The sequence below is a fragment of the Mesoplodon bidens genome, assembly GCF_964165515.1.
Source record: "Mesoplodon bidens genome assembly, chromosome: 1".
NCBI classification, from domain to species: Eukaryota; Metazoa; Chordata; class Mammalia; order Artiodactyla; family Ziphiidae; genus Mesoplodon; species Mesoplodon bidens.
Window position 1 is genome coordinate 163,064,178 of NC_138176.1, and position 19,011 is coordinate 163,083,188.

At 49.1% G+C, this 19,011-nt stretch overlaps 1 protein-coding gene across 1 annotated transcript; it reads right to left on the bottom strand.

Moving 5' to 3' along the window:
• Positions 1–5,918: 5,918 nt before the first annotated feature.
• SFTPD (surfactant protein D) lies at positions 5,919–18,372 on the bottom strand. The gene is made up of 8 exons (XM_081254995.1): positions 18,187–18,372; positions 16,671–16,872; positions 10,868–10,984; positions 10,480–10,596; positions 10,050–10,166; positions 9,579–9,695; positions 8,832–8,915; positions 5,919–6,554 (listed from the first exon to the last, which is right to left on the bottom strand). The coding sequence occupies exons 2-8, from the start codon at positions 16,867–16,869 to the stop codon at positions 6,178–6,180; spliced, it is 1,128 nt and encodes a 375-aa protein (XP_081111121.1). The 5' UTR covers positions 16,870–16,872; positions 18,187–18,372; the 3' UTR covers positions 5,919–6,177.
• Between the last annotated feature and the right edge of the window lie 639 nt (positions 18,373–19,011).

Sequence of the window (19,011 nt, forward strand, 5' to 3'; positions counted from 1 at the left end):
GTTTTTTTTATATATATTTATCAGGATACATTTTTCTAATTTGCCTTTTAAAACGTCTGGTTTCTGGGTTAGTTTATCATTTCTTTCTTTTATTTTTTTAAATATTTCATTAATTTCACTTTTATATTTATTTGTTTTGGCCTTTATTTTTTGTTGTTTTTAAAATTTGTTTTAAAAAGATGAACACTCAATTCAATTATTTTCAGTGCACCTTTTTATGGTTTTTTAATTTTTAATAACAAAAGTAAAGTATATTTTCCTCTGACTATAGCTTTAGCTATAGCTCATAGATTTTGGATACTTATTACTGATTAATTTGAGTTTCTTTAATTACTACTAAGATTGTGCATTTTTTCATGTTTCCATACTATTGGTCATCAGTATTTCTTCTTTTATGAATTCCCTCTTCTCATTCTTACTTATCCCATTTTTTCTACTTAGATATTTTCTTATTGATTTATCTGTTATGTACTTTGCAAATAAATCAGACTTTTAATTTTGATTTTATGTTGTGTTTTACTTTTTGGCAGAGACGTTTTATATATTTTTTGTGTAGATATATCAATATTTTATTTGGATTTTCTTCTCTGACAGTCTTAGATAGCTCTTTTCCCTTCTAAGACTACATAAATCATTACTTACATTTTCTTCTGATTTTGATTTTTATATATAACTAAAAGAATCTGATTTCATTTTTCTTCCAAAAGCTTAACTTTTTAATTCAGCATTACTAATTGAACAATTCATTATTCTCCTACAATTTGGGTATTCTATTTCTATCTTCTATCAGGCATATATAAGATATATATGTATATATGTATATTTGGACCCATTTTTGGAGTCTGTGGTTTTTTACATTGTTTTATCTAGTCCTGTGTCAGTAATACACTGTTGTAGTTATGTTAGCTTTCTAAAACCCTTTAAAATAAAATGACCATGTCCATTCTCCTTATGTTTTGAAATTAATGTTTATGACTGTTCTAGGATGTTTATTCTTTCATCAGAGCTTTGGAATCATTTGATGAAGTCCTCACAGCCTCAATCACTCTTTTTTTGGGGGGTTGAATCTTTGGAGAATTCACATCCCTCTCAGACTCTCTGTAGCTGGGGACCGGGCATCCCAGGTTTGCTCAAAACCCACCACTGGTTTTCTTCCCTTTCCTGCCCTGGTCCATCCTTCTGGTTCCAGGATGTGTTTGCTTGGCCTGAAGTTGTCATCTGACCTTTTGGCCCTGGCCTGGCCCCAGCCACTTACCCATGAAATGAATGAAGTATTCAGTGGTTTAATAAATGTGCAGAAAGTCTGGCAGTGAGGTCATGGTGCTATTTCCTCATACCAAAGAGCCTGGAAACATCTTGAAGGCACTTTCTTCAGGCCTACGAATAGATTTATAAGTAGGAATTAAGGATTTCATTCATTCAACTCTTCTACTTATTCACTTCATCCATTCTGTCTCCTTACTAAATAAATAGGAAAAGTACCATTTTGCTCAGGCAGGGCCCTCTTGAGTCCTTCTGTGGCTCCAATTTGTTTCAGCCAGGCAGTCTGAGAGAGACTATACTGCTTAAGTAAATGGAGATCAAATATGTGAGTATTCAAAATGTATCCAGTAAGGATGGGCTACACATGCTGCAGTAACAACCCCCAAACCCCACTCAAAATCCAAGTGGATCTGGGTGATCCCCAAGGGCAGTTGTTTTCCATCCATTTGCTCAGGTGTCCAGAATCCTGGATCGTCCAACCTTATAACCACCAACACTTCTGTGCTCACCAGGGCAGCAGAAAATTGGGCATTTCAGAAATGTGCACTTGCCCTCAACTGCTTCCATCCAGGAGGAATACATGTCACAGGGTAATGCCTGCCTCCACAAGGCCTCTTTTATTGAAACAGTGAAAAACAATAAAATCTACCAAAAGATACCAGTTATTAGCTATACAGAGGCCTAATAGTCACAGGCAATTAGATTGAACAATAATAAGTGTGTTGGTCTCTGAGTATCTTGGTGCCTTCACAAGAAGATGGCTCTCCTCTATTCTCCTGGTTAAAAGGCTCTATAATCCATCCACTCATTCCCAATCTACCCCTTGAGCACCTTCACTGCCCGTTGCTGAAGCACAATTCTACAGCTGATCTCTAATGTTAAGGAAGTGCAGGGCTGTAGCATATGTGAGGGCATGACCAGCTGTTTCCATCTGTGTATCCAGTGCCTGGATAAGTATTTGGCGTATAAATTAATATTTTATTTCTTCTGATAGGTACCTGGTATCTTTGCTCTACTATATAAAACACAAGTAACCAAAAAAGGTCCAGTACACCATTAAACTTCAATTAAGGACATCTGGAAGGTAATAGTGATTGAAAATGCTCTGAATGGGGCTTCCCTGGTGGCACAGTGGTTGAGAGTCCGCCTGCCGATGCAGGGGACACGGGTTCGCGCCCCGGTCCAGGAAGATCCTACATGCCGCGGAGCGACTGGGCCCGTGGCCCGTGAGCCATGGCCGCTGAGCCTGCGCGTCCGGAGCCTGCACATCTGGAGCCTGTGCATCCGGAGCCTGTGCTCCGCAACAGGAGAGGCCACAGCAGTGAGAGGCCCGCGTATCGCAAAAAAAAAAAAAGAAAATGCTCTGAATGTAAGCAACTCAAATGCCAGTGATTTATTTGTTTGTTTTTTAAAGTTAAGTATTTTTAAAATTAATTAATTAATATATTTTTTGGCTGCGTTGGGTCTTCACTGCTGCACACGGGCTTTCTCTAGTTGCGGCAAGCGGGGGCTACTCTCTGTTGCAGAGCGCGGGCTTCTCATTGCGGTGGCTTCTCTTGTTGCGGAGCACGGGCTCTAGGCATCTGGACTTCAGTAGTTGCGGTGCGTGGGCTCAGTAGTTGTGGCTTGCGGGCTCAGTTGTTCCACAGCACGTGGAATCTTCCCGGACCAGGGATTGAACCCGTGTCCCCTGCATTGTCAGGTGGATTCTTAACCACTGCGCCACCAGGGAAATCCCAATACCCGTGTTTTATGTCAGTGGAATTCAGAGCAAAGGTAGAATCCTAGAAAAGTAAACATCAGAGGGCTTCCCATAGGCTGTTCAGTATGGGATGTGGGCTGATCTGGTGACAGGAGGGTTGAGAACCAGGAGGCAACTTGAGAATATACTATAAAACAGGGACTTCCTTGTGTGGTTGTCCCCTCTCCAGGTATGGAAGGCTCCAGCTTGCTCCCATGAGGTCACCTGGCATTGCGAGTGTCATAACATCTCTTGAGAATAAGGGTCACACAGCTCTGGCTTCATTTGACACCTAGGCTACCAAACTAGGGACACGGCTACTATGGTTGGGGTGGGGCTGACATTGTTTAAGATCTGTGTTGACCTTTGCCCATGAATGATGGTGTAGGAGAGACCTCTGTGCTCAAGAATGGGTAAGGACCTGCATTTTCTGAAATACTCGCCTCGGTCCTCTGCTTTAATTGGGCTGTGTCTGCAGAACCCAAAGGACCCTCCTTACTTATTCTCTGTGCTGGAAAGCAAACCAGACCCCCGTGGCCCATGGTGCAGGTTGATCTGAAGCTTCTTCCTAGGCTTTGGGGTCTCAGCATTCCTGGCCTTCACCAACACAGGAGATTTTTTTTTTCTTCCTATGGAGTCACATAGTTCTGCCACTCTTTCCTTCCCTCTTGTCAAGAAATAAGCTTGGCTTACATATTGGGATGAGTAGTGATCACCCATAGAGTGTTGTCCAGACCACCATGACCTCGCAAGGATCCCAGTGGCCATATTGTACAATGTGGCTCCTCCCCAGCCCCCAGGGTGAGTTGATTGGATCAGAGGTGGGCATCTGAGACAAGTAGATGCATTTCTACATAGTTTTGAATTGATATCAAGCAAGAGTTTCTGACCTCTGGGACACACGAGAGACCTGGATGTGGAGGAAGCTGGTGTGTAAAGGAGGGAAAGAGGTGAGGATGGGCAGAGAGAGGCAGAAGCCAGGGAGGTGGCACAGCGGTGCCTGTGCACCCCCAGCCCTTCGTAAGTCAATTCAGAATTCTCTGTTCTTTAAAAACACCCTCTCTTTGGCTTAACTAGATCCAGTTGTTTTTCTTATTTGCAATAAAAGCAGTCTGTTCTAAGCTCCAGGCCTTTGTACTGGAGAGTTGTTTGCTCATTATTGTGTAACTGTTTATATTTCAGAGGCTACCAGGAATTGGGGATTTTTTCAAGTAACAGGGGAGAGATATGAACAGGGAGGCTGAGCTGCATGCTGTTGAGACGTGTGGCTTTTGTTTTCAGATGTGCTGTCCCATATATGAAGTGTGGCTGCAAGAGTGTTGGGAAGATGGGTAGGGCTCGGGGGTCCCATTCAGAAAGGGCCAGAGAGGGCAGTCCTCCTGGTCCCTGGGAACAAAGGAAAGAGTGGTCGTTTTCCTGTCTGGGAGAGGGGTATTTGTTGCCCCCTCACATGAGCCTATGGTTCATCCAGGTGTCATTCCAATTTTTTAAGCACAGACGTCATTTAAATCTTTCTTTGCAGCAGTGTGTCAATAAAATCAACTAAATGTACAGAGACCTTGCCAGAAGTATAAGCTCTGGGGTCAGATGGCCTTTTTCATGAGCAAGCTGTAGCACCGGTACTACCTGTGCAAGTTCCCTCCCTCTCTGTGTCTTAGTTTCCATGTCTGTAAAATGAGAAGGGTTTGAGTAGATTATCTCTGAGGCAGAGTGGAGAAGACCATCCCTGGAACTGCCAGGCAAGAAGAGGTTTGGGGATGAATTTGAACATGGCTGGGCACTCTCTGTGCCTGACATTTCAGAAGGGATTAGGATTGTGCAGATGGTATGTTCTCCCTGAGCCAACCACAGTCACACTCTCATGGGTAGAGAGAGATCCTAGGCGGTCAAGGGTGAGGGGAGTCTACTGGGTGTAAGGCCACTCAATCTGGCCAGAGAGGCAGGTTCCTCCCTGCCAGGTCATCCTTCTGTAACTGTGCAGCTTCCTAGGCTCAGGGCTTGAAGCAAGAGGCAGACACTGAGACCTCCCAGCCCCGGGGCTCCAGCTTGCATTGGCTGGAGGAGCCTGGGGTTCGGGGAGAGGTCTTGAACAGGGTTCTACATGGGGGAGGCATCAATAGAAAGGATTTGAAGCCATGGGAGAGAATGAGCCCAAGCCTGGAGAGAGAATAAGGAGAGAGGGGAACTGGAGCTGAGGCTCCCGTGCTCCTCTGTGGAGCAGTCCAGGAGAGGAGGAGGGATGAGACTGATGCAGAGCAGCCAGAAGGATAAGAAAATTGCAAGCAGAAGAGGAAAAGGGAAGGAGGAGGCAGTGATCAGCTGGGTCAAATGCGGCCGATGGCTGGAGGAGGCGGAGGGCAGAGGAGGAGACACTGGATTTTGCAACAGGGAGGTCTTGGAGACCTCATTTTAGCCCTTGCCCTGGGAAAGCAGGCTGCCCCCCTTTCCTCTGATAGGTCTTCCTGGTGTGAAGCCAGTTTCAAACTTTATTCTGAGGGAGGCGTTCCATAGCAGCCCTGCCTTCTGGGCTCACCCAAGGCTCTGTAGAGAAGCCCTGGCCAGCAGAGGGTCACCTTATTTTTTTTTTCTTTTTTATAAAATTAATTAATTAATTAATTTATTTATTTATTTATTTATTTTTGGCTGTGCTGGGTCTTCATTGTGGTGCGCGGGCTTCTCATTGCGGTGGCTTCTCTTGTTGCAGAGCACAGGCTCTAGGTGTGTGGGCTTCAGTAGTTGTGGCACGTGGGCTCAGTAGTTGTGGCTCACAGGCTTAGTTGCTCTGCGGCACATGGGATCTTCCCGGACCAAGGTGGGAACCCATGTCCCCTGTATTGGCAGGCGGATTCTTAACCACTGCGCCACCAGGGAAGGCCTGAGGGGGGGTCACCTTTTTTTTTTTTTTTTTTTTTGCAGTACGCGGGCCTCTCACTGTTGTGGCCTCTCCCGTTGCGGAGCACAGGCTCTGGACGCGCAGGCTCAGTGGCCATGGCTCACGGGCCCAGCCGCTCCGCGGCATGTGGGATCCTCCCGGACCGGGACACGAACCCGTGTCCCCTGCATCGGCAGGCGGACTCTCAACCACTGTGCCACCAGGGAAGCCCGAGGGTCACCTTTTTATTGGGACATTGGCAGCACACAGCTCTGGGCAGTACCCCACCCTCCCCAGGGGCTCAGAACTCGCAGATCACGAGGCCCTGGTCTCCGCAGGCCTTGTCGTTCCACTTGCCATTGGAATAGATCTCCACACAGTTCTCTGAGTCTCTGCTGTTGTTGGGCTCCCCGGGGGCCCAGTTAGAATACACCAGGGGCTCCCCTGTGGGGTAGGTGAACGTGCCTTCCTTCTTGTCGTCGGTCATGCTCAGGAAAGCAGCCTTGTTCTGGTATGCGACCAGCTGTCTCAAGGCCTCATTCTCGGCTGCAGAGCGTGGGGAGGCCATCTGTCCCCCAGCCTGTGTGCATACCTGCTGTGCATTCTGAAAAGTTTTTTCAAAACCTCCCGTCTTGAAGATCTTCTCCCCAACACCCCGGCCACTGGGGAAGAGCTCCACTAGGGGAAGAGGATAGTCAGGTTGGGGTGTGGCAGCACCTGGACCTTTGTGCTCCAACCAGAGCCCCCCAGCCTCCCATCCAGGGTACCAGGGCACCAGATACGATGAAAGTGAGGCACTGGTTCCAGAGCAGCCCTGGCTCCACGATGCGCCCTGTGAGTGGTGCTGTGGTCTCCAGTTACAGGTGAGGACCCTGGAACTCAGGGAGCTTACATAAGAGGCCCAAAGTCACACAGCTGTCAAATGTAGAGTGAGGATCAAACCTTGTTGGATGTAACACTAAAGCTTAGATGTGCACTTTCTGTTCCTCCCTATGTCATATGCCAGAATTGGTTTTTCAATTACTGTGTAGATTGGAATGACTTTGGCCAGGGAAATGACACGGTGCTGCCCAGGGCAGTTCCTAACAGTGTGGAAAACACCACGCAGGGGGCTCGCTCTCACCCCTGCATGATGGCTGGGCATGTGGGGTTGTCAGAAGGGGGTCTGTGCTGTGTGAAGGGGTGAGGGGAAAGGAGAGGAGAGGGTGGGGCATCTGAGAGCAGCGACATGCTAATCTCTGCACTGGGGACAGCCCAGTGTTGGCCTCTTGATATGCTTACGGGTGATGCCCCAGCCAGTCAGCCTCCCTGGACCGCTGGGCAGGGGATGAAGGCATCTGAGAGGTGTGTGTGGGAATGGGGGGCAGGAGTGGGATGGGTGCTGGAGAGACCCCTGTTTGGGAGTCAGAAGGCCACGTGTTCAGCCCCAACCTGACAATGACGGTCCAGGTGGGCAAGGGAAAGTCACTTCCCTTTTCAGGGTTTCCCATTCCTTATTTCTAAAGTAGGTGTACAATACATAAAAGCATCACCTGTGTGACATGTTAAATATCTCTTATTACTCCATCCTATCCCCATCCCTTTGACTTCTAGGCTCATGCATGGAAATCTTCAGGGCTCCTAAGAGGGTTCACTGGACTGGGTAGGAACCCAGACTACACCCTGACCCACTGCCCTTCTCCTCTGAGTAGTTTCAACAAGGACTCAGAGGCCAGATCCTCCACGGGGTCAGGATGGCACCCAGAGCAGCCCTGGGCAAGGTCAGTGCAAGTTCATGTGCCATAATTGGGTTTATGTCCCATGCATCTGGGTGGGTATGCATGTGCATGCGTGAATATGTCCATATATCCATCTGAAGGTACGCAGGTGGACTTAAGGTCCATCTGGATGGGTGTGCATATTTGTGTGTGCATATGTGTGCATGTGTGCTCATGTATGTAGATGGTGTGGAGTGAGTGATGGTGTTTAAGTACCCACACATGTGGCCGGTGCATATGCCCATGTTCTCCTTTGTTTGCATCAGTGTGCATATGAGCAAGTGAATGGGTATGCAAATATGTTTGTGGAGGGAGGAAAACATCAAATGCTGGAAACTCTCATCCTTACTACTTAGGTACTTAGTTGGCTTGAGTCCTTAGGAACCAACCCTATATGTCACCCCTTTATGCTCTATTCCTTCAGAAAAGTCTTCTTTTTTTGCATCATGAGGTTTGATGAATGATGTGGACTCAAAGCTGATGATGTCAGGGAGAGCAGGGAAGGGGGAGGGGCAGTTGGGGACTGAGGCACAGTCCCAAAGGCACCGGGCACTCAGGTGCGCACTCCAGGAGGCCTCTGCCTCCTTAGGATTCCAGGCTTAGGGAAGAATCTCTGCTTTAAACACCCAAGGAGATGCAGGGAGAGTCCAGCACTGACCAGAGACTGGAGGCAGCCTGCCCCTGCCAGACCCAGGGGCATCTTTAGGGTGAGATACTCAGTGGCCACACAGCAAGGTTGGGCCCCACCAGACTTGAACCCCATGAGCAGCATCCCAGCCCCTGCTCACAGGACTATGTCTGGATTCTCTGCTGCCTGGGCTGTGTAGCTGCATCTCTGGGTACTTGCATACCTGGCTCCACAGAGGGAAGAGATGCATCGTGGGTTGGGTGTCCCCTTGTCTATCATAGGGACATGCCCAGAGTAGGCAGGGGTGAAGGTCTACTGCACTGGTGACAAGGACTGCATCCTCCTCCTTTTCCCTTGCATCCACTTGCAGCTCCTGGAGCATGTGGCTGCACTGCTGTGTCCCAGCCCATCCTTAGCCCCACTCCCTGCCCCAGTTCCAGGTCTAGTCCTAAACATGGTCCCAGCCAAGTTCAATTTTAGACCCAAGCCCAGCCAACTCCAAGCCAAGACCCAGACCTAGTATGAGGCCCACCCTTGGAGTCCAGCTCAGGTTCAGGTCCAGGAACTCACCTTTCTTATACTGAGAGAAAGCATTCTGGAGGCGTTGTAGCTGCCCCTGTAAGGTCTCCATCTGCTGCCGGAGAGCAGTGATGTCTGCAGGGCAGAGAGGTCGAGTGAAGACAGGTCCAGCACAGCCTGGGATCAGCTCAGAGCCCGGGCCTCAAGGGAAGGGTGCCCAGTTGCAGACACATATTGGGGTGGGGGTAAAGAACTGGGATGGACCCCTAGGAAGCCCACATCTGCTGACATAGGTGGGCCTCTGCTGCCCACAGGATTTTCTGTGGTTCTGCTATGAACACTGTTCTCTGAGCAGGTCCCTGCACCACACTGACACTGAACCAGGTGACACTGTAATTCCAAATTCTAGGAACCTGATAACACTTCCTTTTGGGGGGTGGGAGTAGAGGAATACATGTAGCTCCCATCCACTGGGTTATTTGAAGTTCAAAGCTATCTGATGAATTGGGAAGGGAGGTGTGGGAGTAGAAGAATACATGTAGCTCCCATCCACTGGGTTATTTGAAGTTCAAAGCTATCTGATGAATTGGGAAGGGAGGTGTGCTCATCCCAAAGATCAGATGGAAAAACTGCTCAGGTTGCCCTCCAGTGAGTCATAGAGGCTAAGACCAGCGTCTGCTTTGACTTCCAGCCCCCCACCTGTAACTAAGGGGGACGCCTGAGAAGAGGGCCTGGGAGGGCCTCCTCCCACCCTCCGTCCCCACCCGCGCCCTGGTGTGGCCCCCAGAGCTTCCTTACCTAGGAGTCCACTCTCTCCCTTCGCTCCTCTGTCTCCAGGAGCACCTCTGTCCCCCTTCAGTCCTTGGGGGCCCCTGGCACCTGCAGGTCCCTGTGGACCCATGGCTCCAGAAGGCCCTGGGATCAGAGAAGAAGAGTTGGGTGAGTTCTGACCACATTTTCTAGCATTTTCACCTCCCCCAGTACATGGACTATCTTATCACCCAGCAATACACCCTCCCCATATACATATGTCCCTCTGTGCCCTGAACCCAGCCTTGCATCCTCTCTGTATCCTGACTGTCCCCATCACCCAACAACCAACCTTCCCTGTACATAGACGGTCCCTGCTACTGGCCCTACCCTCTCCCTAGAGACAGACAGTTCCCAGAGTCCAACACTGGCTGTCGCCCTGGAGTGCTAGCTCTGACCTGGCGGGTGGTGATGGGGTGCACAGGGGAACAGGAGCCCAGCCTGACTTCCATCGCTCACCTGCTGCCCCAGCACTTCCAGGGGCTCCGCGTTCACCGGGGGCACCTCTCTCTCCTTTAAGACCTGCGGGGCCTCTTGTCCCTGGGGAGCCCTGCATGCCTGTGGCACCCACTTCTCCTGAGGAAGGAACAAATTGGGACGAACAAGGCTGAGAGTGCGCTCAGCACTTATCATTGCCTCGGAAGTGGAGCTTTTCACCCACAGCTCCAGGTGAGAGAATGAACTGGGAGACGGTGCTCCTTACTGCCTGGCCTCCTCTGGGGAGGATATCGGGGAAATACGGTCAGTGTGGGAATCTGCGGGGAGAGGCCCTGGCAAGGCCTACCCGCTGCAGGTGGTCCGGGCTTTACCAGGCACTGTGCGCATGCCTTAGGCCCCATCACAGACTGCCACGCCTCCTTCCCACACCTGTCACAGACCAGCCACCTACCACTGGGTCCAGTCTCGCCTTTGGGGCCTGGTGCACCTGCAGGTCCTATGTTCCCCTGCCTCCCTGAGGGACCGTCTCTTCCAGCTGGACCAGGTATACCTCGAGGTCCTGGAGGCCCTGGGGAAAAGGACCAGCCCAGTTAGTGACACTGAATCTCCTTGGAAGTGGGAGTGCGTAAAAGGTGAGGGCAGTAATAGAAGTCTGAGAGGCAGCATCCTCCCAAAGGTGTTGCACCACAGCAGCTCCAGTCTTCCCTGAAATAACCCAGTGCCACCTTGAAAACAACCTTCTGCCTCCTTCCTGGGGTAGAATCTGTGCATGCCTACCGGCATGTCCTAGCGACAGCACACCACCTGCAGACATCTGCATTCCATGCCCAGCTGCTCACCAGATGGTCCAGTGTCTCCCTTTGGCCCGGGTTCTCCAGCAGAGCCATTGTCGCCTTTGGGCCCAACTGGGCCAGCTGGTCCAGGCATCCCTGCTCCTCCTACAGGTCCTGGTAAACCTGTGGCAGCAGAAGAAATGGGCATAAACCTGGCCCCAGGCCCCGGAGGAGCCAGATGACATTCCTTCAGGGTTCTATAAGGTGTAGACACTTCGCCTCCACAAGACCCGGTCCAGTGGTGATCCAGGAAATGGGCGTCCACATCCCCATTTTACAGGGGAAGAAACAGGCTTGCCAGAGTTGGAGGCAGATGGAACCAAGACCTGCCTGACTTTCCATACAATGCACCTTCCCCTGCCCCAAGGCCACAGTATTTATGGCAGGCAAGTCTGTTAGCTTTTGCCCTTGATCATGGACTCCTTGCCCTCCCCCTTCCCAGAACCAAAGTTTATATCAGAAATGACACCTGATGCTAATCACCGGAGAAATATAAATAAAAACCACAATGAGCTATCACCAAAAAGACAGCAAATAACAGGTGTTGGAGGATGTGGAGAAAAGGGAACGCCCTTGCACGGTTGGTGGGAATGTAAACTGGTACAGCCACTATGGAGAACAGTATGGAAGTTCCTTAAAAAATTAAAAATAGAACTACCATGCAATCCAGCAATTCCACTTCTGAATATTTAACCAAAGAAAAGGAAAACACTAACGCAAAAAGATTTATGTGCCTCCAAGTTCATTGCAGCATTGTTTATAGTAGCTAAGACCTGGAGGTGGCCTAAGTATCCATGGATAGATGAATAGATGGAGAAAATGCAAGGCATATATACAATGGAACATTATTCAGCTGTAAAAAGGAATGAAATCTTGCCATTTGCAACAAACTGGGTGAACCTTGAGGGCATTATGCTAAGTGAAATATGTCAGACAGAGAAAGGTACCATACGATCTCACTTACATGTAGAATCTAAAAAACAGCATGCTCATAGATACAGAGGACAGATTGGTAGTTGCTAGAGGTGGGGTTGGGGAGTGAGCAGAACGGGTGAAAGTAGTCAAAAGGTACAAACTTCCAGTTATAAAATAAATGAGTCCTAGGAATGTAATGTACAGCGAGGTTACTATAGTAAGTAATACTGTGTTGCATGCTTGAAAGTTGTTAACGGCATAGATCATAAAAGTTCTCATCACGCACACAAAAAATTGTAGCTCTGTGTGTTGATGGATTTTCATAAGCCTTATGGTCATCATCATTTCACAATATATACAAATATAAAATCATTATGTTGTTCACCTGAAAGTAATATAATATTATATATCAATTATACTGTAATAAAAAGAAGAGAAAAAACTATGTAACATGCTCTTAAAACTATAGAAATTAGACCAAATTATTATGCATCATTAAGCAATAAAAGTATGCTATAAACACTCTATTTAATATGATTCTGTTTCCTAAATATGCCCATGAATGTGTAGGGTGTGTGTACACATAAAACACATTGGAAAAACCACAAGAACAGCACATACAAAAGTGTTAACAGTTGTTGTTTCTAAGTGGTACCATTAAAGTATTTTTAATTTTCTTCCTTTTATCTTTAGTGACCACATATTATTATTTTTTACACATATTATTTTTTATTGGAAAAATGACCAAATATTTTAAACTTGTTACCTCAAGAAAGACTGCCTAAGTCTGAAATTATATGAGATCTACCTCAATTTAAGAATTTTACACTCAATTCTGTGAGTTTGGTTATTTTTTCATTGAGATGAAATTCACATAATATAAAATTAACCTTTTTTTTTGGCTGCGTGTGCAGCTTGCGGGATCTCAGTTCCCTGACCAGGGATCGAACCTGGGGCCCGGCAGTGAGAGGGCTGAGTCCCAACCGCTGGACCGCCAGGGAATTCCCTAAAACTAACCTTTTTAAATTTTACAAGTCATTGGCCTTTAGCACATTCACAACAGTGTGCAGCTACCACCTCTATTTAGTTCAAAACTATTTCACCAACCCCAAAGAAGACCTCATACCTGTTATCACTCCGTCCCTGCTTCTTCCCAGGCCCGGCTACCGCTATTCTGCTTCTGTCTCTATTACCTATTCTGGATATTTTATGTAAATACATACAATATATGAGCTTTTGTGTCTGGCTTTTTTAACTCGGAGTGACGTTCTTTTTTTTTTTTTTTTTTTGTGGTACGCGGGCCTCTCACTGTTGTGGCCTCTTCTGTTGCGGAGCACAGGCTCCGGACGTGCAGGCTCAGCGGCCATGGCTCACGGGCCCAGCTGCTCCACGGCATGTGGGATCTTCCCGAACCAGGGCACGAACCCTTGTGCCCTGCATCGGCAGGCGGACTCTCAACCACTGTGCCACCAGGGAAGCCCTGGAGTGACGTTCTTGAGGCTCATCCAATTCGTAGCACGTCTCAGCACTTCATTCCTTTGTGTGACTGAGCAATGTTCTAGTGTATGAACACAACACGTTTTGTTTATCCATTCACCACGGATAAACGTTGATGGACACATGGGTTGTTTCCGTCCTTTGGCTGTTGTGAATAAAGCATTCATGTGCAAAAAGACAAGAGAAGAAGTGACACATGTCAGGTGCTGCTAACTTATTCATTCACTTATTTGTTCATTTCCTCATTGTTTCATTTATTTGTTCGCTGGGAAACGAACTATGGAACATAACTTTCTGCTTAGCACTGAGCAGGATGTAAATGTTAGCACAAGGTCCTGGTCTGCAAGGGATTTGTCACTGAATTTTAAACTGTGAGGCATGGGTAACGAGCAAGGAAGACAGTTTATGAGATGTCCCTCATCCCATCCCAGCACCTCCAACCCCAGCACACACACATAGTCGGAGGAAACAGGACTTCAAGGCTGAAGAGGATTTAGAGAGACTTGGAGAAGAGAGGTGACATTTCAGATTTGGAAACCGTGCTCCAGGGTAAGAAAGGCCAGGGCCTGCCTGGGCCAAGCATGTGCTGGTGGTGGGAGACTGTGCATTTGATGGGTGGCTGAGAGCTTCTGTGCTGGGCATTGTGTTCTGCTTTTAGTTACGATCCTCACTAGGTGTGAAATGGAAGCATAGAGGGTGGGCCCCACATCCCAATCCCACAGTGCGCCGTGCTCAGGCAGAGATACCCTGGTCCCAGGCCAAGCCTCTCTTGGGCTCCCCACTGGCCGGGGCGGCAGCAGGTACATGGGAAAAAAGCCACTCCTTAGAGGGGAGCGTTAGAGGTTGCCCGTCCTTGTGCACAAACTGTGGAGGCCATGAGAGCACCCTTTTCAGCAGCAAGCACCATGCCTCCCAAAGCACTCATTTTGCATCCTAGCATCCCCCGAAGTCCTAGCCCTGTACCTTACTGCCACCTGAAGTGAAGCTTTATGCACCGCCGATTTGGCCAGTCTTAACTGTATTAAAATTCCTCCTCTCTTGGCGATTTACATTCATTTATTCCACAAGTATTCACTGAGCTTCTACTAGGTACAAGGCACTGTCCTAAATGCTGGGATTTTATTAGTGAAAAAAGCAGACAAAAACCAAATCCCTTCCTCATGGAACTTAAACTCAACTGCATAGAAATAGATAATCAAAATTAAAATGTACAACATATGATAATTTATCAGATCAGAATAAGTGCCACAGAGGAAAAATAAAGCATAGAGTATTGGTGGGGCTTTGTAATGTTCTCTCTCCAATAAGAGGGCCAGAGAAGGACTCTGTCTGTGACTAAAGCCATGAAGGAGGTGAGGAGTGAGCCATGGGGATGTGTGTGGAAAGAGCAAGGTCCTGAGGAGGTAGGGGGCCAAGCGTGCTTAGGGACCAGCGACAAGCCAGTGTGGTCAGAGCCCAGGGAGAGTGAGAGGAGTGGAAGGAAGTGAGATCAGAGAGATCAGCGGGGGGTGGAGGGTGGCCTTGGGGACTGCTGTGGGGTGTGAGGTTTTACTCCAAGGGAGATGTGCACCCCTGGAAGGACTCTCTCACTGAATCCTTTCAGGCGGGGGTCTTGGAGGTGCTGAGGAATGAGGGAATGGTCCTTGGAAATTTAGCCCCCCAAGCAGGGTCCAGGTCTTACTGGCCCTGCATGAAATGTCTGGAGCATCACCAAGTGATCCAGCTCCACCCTCTACCTCTGCCCAAGGGTCTCTCCTCTCAGGCCCATCTTGTCCTTTACAGCAGGTTCTTGGGACCACGTGCATCAGAATCTTGTCACCAGTGCAGACTCTGGTCCCACCCAGACCTACTGGGTCAGGATTCTGAGGATGCTCTGATCTCCAGGAAATCCTCAGACCCATAACAGTTGAATAACTAAAGTGCCTGGGACTGAGGAGCCAGAGCGGAGCCTGGTCCTTGGTCCAGCTGTGCAGTGTTCTCTCTCCAAGCACCGACTCAAGGCCAGGCTTGGAACGCACAAGAAGGGGAAGGCTCAGCCACATCCATGCTGCTCAGAGGGCCACTGTAGGAAAGGCTCCCTACCCCACACCCTGCCCAGGATTCAATTCAGGGCCCCACTGGGAGCTAGAGAGAGCTGGCACCTTGAATACCACCCTTCTCCTGAGTTCACTTCCAGGCAACCTTCTCCAAGCCCCAGCCCAGTTATGTTGGAAACTACTTTCTGTCTGTTAAGGACAGACCGATAATTATCCCTTATCCTACAAAGCCTGGGGATGTTACCTATTCTCTCCAGCTTAAATGCTGTTCATTTTCTTCCTCCCCAGCCAAAATGCAAACTCCAGAAAGATAAAGACCTCAGTTGATCCCTGCATAACCCTGGCCTAGTGGCCCCTTGTTCTTGTTGCTGGTTCATTGAATTCCCACTTCTTGCCGGTAAGACCCAGATCCTCCCCAGTGGGGCAGTATTTCTCGGACAATTCCCTTAATAATCAGTACCTTTGGAAACCTCAGGAGAATTCACCTGATTGGTACAGCAAGAAGATGCAACTTTATCCTGAAGACTCAACAGGAAAATGAAGCCTTGGCTCAATTATTTGTCACTGTATGGTAGATATTATTCCCATCTACAGATGAGCAAACTGAGATTCAGAGACACTGAGTGGCTTGTCTCTGGGGGTCCCTGCTGTGGAGCTGGAGCTAGCAGTCAAGCACAGATGTGTCTGATGCAGAAGCCATGTCCTTTTCATCTTCCCAGTTTGGGTTTCACGTAGCATCTTTGTGTCACAATTTCCCTACCTATCAAATGAGATTAATACATCCCTTATAAGACTTTTGGTGAGATTAAATAAACCGCTCAAGTGAACACCCAAGCACGGGGCTGAACAAAGAAATGTCAGCTGCCTTTCCTTCTTTCCTCTCTCCATAATGTATTTAGGGAAAATCCTTTTGACCAGGCCTGAGTATGGGGCCACAGAGCCTCATCCTTTCCCACCCCTCATGGAGTACAGTTTAATTGCGTATTAAAAATATTTAACATCCTGCAGAGGCACCATTTAAGCAGAATGAACAACAGTTAAGTTCTGGAGTACCGTTCTAGAGGACCCCAAATACCAGTCATTTACTCACTGTTTGCTCATTCTTGGGGTGGGTGGAGTCAAGATCCTAGGGGAGGAATCAGGGCAGCTGCTGATGGAGCTGGGGGCTCGGGGCAGCCCGTCTTTGCCAACCAGTAAGGCTGTGTTTTAAGTGGGCTGAATATCTGGGGGAAACCCCCCCATGCGGGATGAAGAAGACCATCTCCAAGGTCTACACAGCAGAAAATCCAGAGTTTCTGGGTTGGTTACAATTCCAATGCCCACCCCTTCCCACCAGGACAAGCCCATGGTCCCAGCTCTACCTGGATCCCCCTTCTCGCCCCGGGGGCCTTCTCTCCCATCTCGTCCATCACGACCAGGCAGGCCGTTCTCCGGGGGGCTACACATGACCAGGGTGCAGGCGTTGGCCAGTGTTTCCTGGGAATAGGTCTTCACTTCGGCCCCCAGAGACCTTGGGGGCTGTGAGAGCAGGATCAGCATTGAGAGAGGGAGGAGAAGCATGTCCTAGGCAGAGGAACAGAAAAAAAGGGGACATGCTTTTGGTGCGAGGATGTGGATTTTAGGGCTTGGCCTAGCTCCTGGAGGTGAGGAGAAGCACTTCCTCCACCTCCTCTCCTCTGCTCAGGGGCCAAGAGCAGCAGAGCTCCGAAAGCAGTTTAGGGACAAGGTGGGCATAAGGTCTGGACTGGGAGGGCATGAGTTGACCAGCTGGACTTCTGACAGGGGTGACCAGCAGCAAGAACCTATTCTTAGATGTTCTGTGTCATCCCTTCTTGTGCCTCCCCTTGGGCACTGCCTTGGGCAATGCCATGGGCACTGTGGCAAGGATGTAGAATTCCTCACTGAGGCCATCTGTCACACCAGGAAGGACTCACTGAGAGCTCTCGGGAGGGACCCTTCCCATCTCTGGACCTCCTTCTCCCTTTCTGTACCAGTAAGTTGGTTGACTTAATTCCAACAAGGCAAACTTGTTTCCTCTCACTTGCTGCCTTGGAGGGACTAGTACTGGTGGTCTCAAGTGCTGCCTGAGAAAAAGCCAGAGTCCCGAGCACTGGATGGGTGCATGACTGCATGTTTGCCAGGCGATTTGCCATTCCCGGGCTCCATGAGGAAAGTCCATGGGGCACCTAGAGTCCTGTCCAGGCCTCCTGAGAGGACTTGGAACAGGGGCCTCATGGAGGAAGGGGACGTGTGAGACGGGCACAGTCAGGGGAAGGCTAGTCTGGGGGAGGAAAGAGCAGATGTCCAAGAGTGCATCCGGTTACCATCGGAAAGGGACTCAGGCACTAAGTGAGGTCAGGGTGGGTGCAGGACCTGGCTCACTCCCAATATTGGGCTTCTTTCCTCTCTCAGAAACTGTAAAGTTACGAGCATGGTAAGGGCTCATGGGAGTTGCAGAGGCTGGGAACAAAGCCTGAGGACCTGTGCAAAGGACAGGGGTTCACCAGGCAGGCTGAGGTAGAGGGAGGGGAGAGGCTTCCTGGCCAGAGAAGTGTCTCCTTCCAAGAGGAAGATGAATTGCATTTTCCACAGGGGCTTCCAGACAATGGCATCTGAGGTCTGGTTGGTTGTTACATCCAACTCACCCAACCTCTCCCAGCCCAGGAAACACATCTCCTACCGAGCAAAGGGAGCAGAATGAAGAACGCTACTTAGTACTCCATTGTGCCCTCACCTCCAACAGCTACCCTCCGAGACGGGAGCAGCTACACAGACCTGCCTTCCTCAACACCACTAGGGTAAACCACCCAGACAGGCAGGAAGATATTCACCAGACATTGGGAAAACAGAATGAGAGGCAAGGACAGACACACTCACGGTTGCTTCCTCTAGGGCTCCAGAATCTCCAGGCAAATTAGAGTTCCCTGGGCAGGCACTGGCTATTTATTCACGCCCTGTAACGTAAGCCTCCCAGCCCCGGTGTCCTGAGAACTCTCATCAAGAAGTAGGGCAATTTACTTTCTTGTTGACACACTCAATTTCACCCCACCTGGGTTCCGGACACCTGCCACTCATGTTGATAAAACTACACACACATCACCTTAGAGTTCATAGCGCACCCTCAGCCCACGATTTCATCTGCACCTCACTGCAGCCCTGTGAGTTAAGTGGCAACATCAGTGTCTGTATTTCACAGATGTCCAGGAATCCAAGGTCCAGAGAAGACCAGCAAGTTGTACAATTACCTCCACCTCTTGCAAAAGCAGCTTGCATCTGCAGAGTCCAAGAGCCAGCACCTGCTGTGCCCACTTCTCTTTCTCCTTCATGTCCACATTACGTCTCAGATATTAGGAAAGAGGTGGGAGCTCCTTGGCATAACTGAGCAGTGGTGGGGCAGGTGGAAGGGCTGCCAAGGCAGCAGCCTGTGGGAGTCGGTGGCTGGGAGAGCTGCCACCCGGCAGGGGTCACTCTTTTGCTTCCTGCTGTAGATGTAGGACAGCCTCCCACTTGCCTTTTATGGGATGGCCTTCTCTGAACTTGGTTGCCCGAATCTCTGCACTTTTTTAGCCAGTGTTTGTCCATTACATGGCTCTAGTGGCCAGTTTGGATCCCTGAGCTGCTGATATACTGTTGTAACCATCCCCAAGGAAACTCTAACTTCCAGTGACTGTGGGGCAGTTGCTGGCATCTCTGCTTGCTTTT

Excerpts from the sequence above, each read along its gene's own strand:
- SFTPD (XM_081254995.1), bottom strand. The coding sequence starts at position 16,869 with ATGCTTCTCCTCCCTCTCTCAATGCTGATCCTGCTCTCACAGCCCCCA. Across the intron at positions 10,167-10,479 it reads AGGCGAGACTGGACCCAGTG|GAGAAGTGGGTGCCACAGGC; the intron begins GTAGGTGGCTGG and ends TTCCTTCCTCAG. Across the intron at positions 9,696-10,049 it reads TGGAAGTGCTGGGGCAGCAG|GGCCTTCTGGAGCCATGGGT; the intron begins GTGAGCGATGGA and ends CTCTGATCCCAG.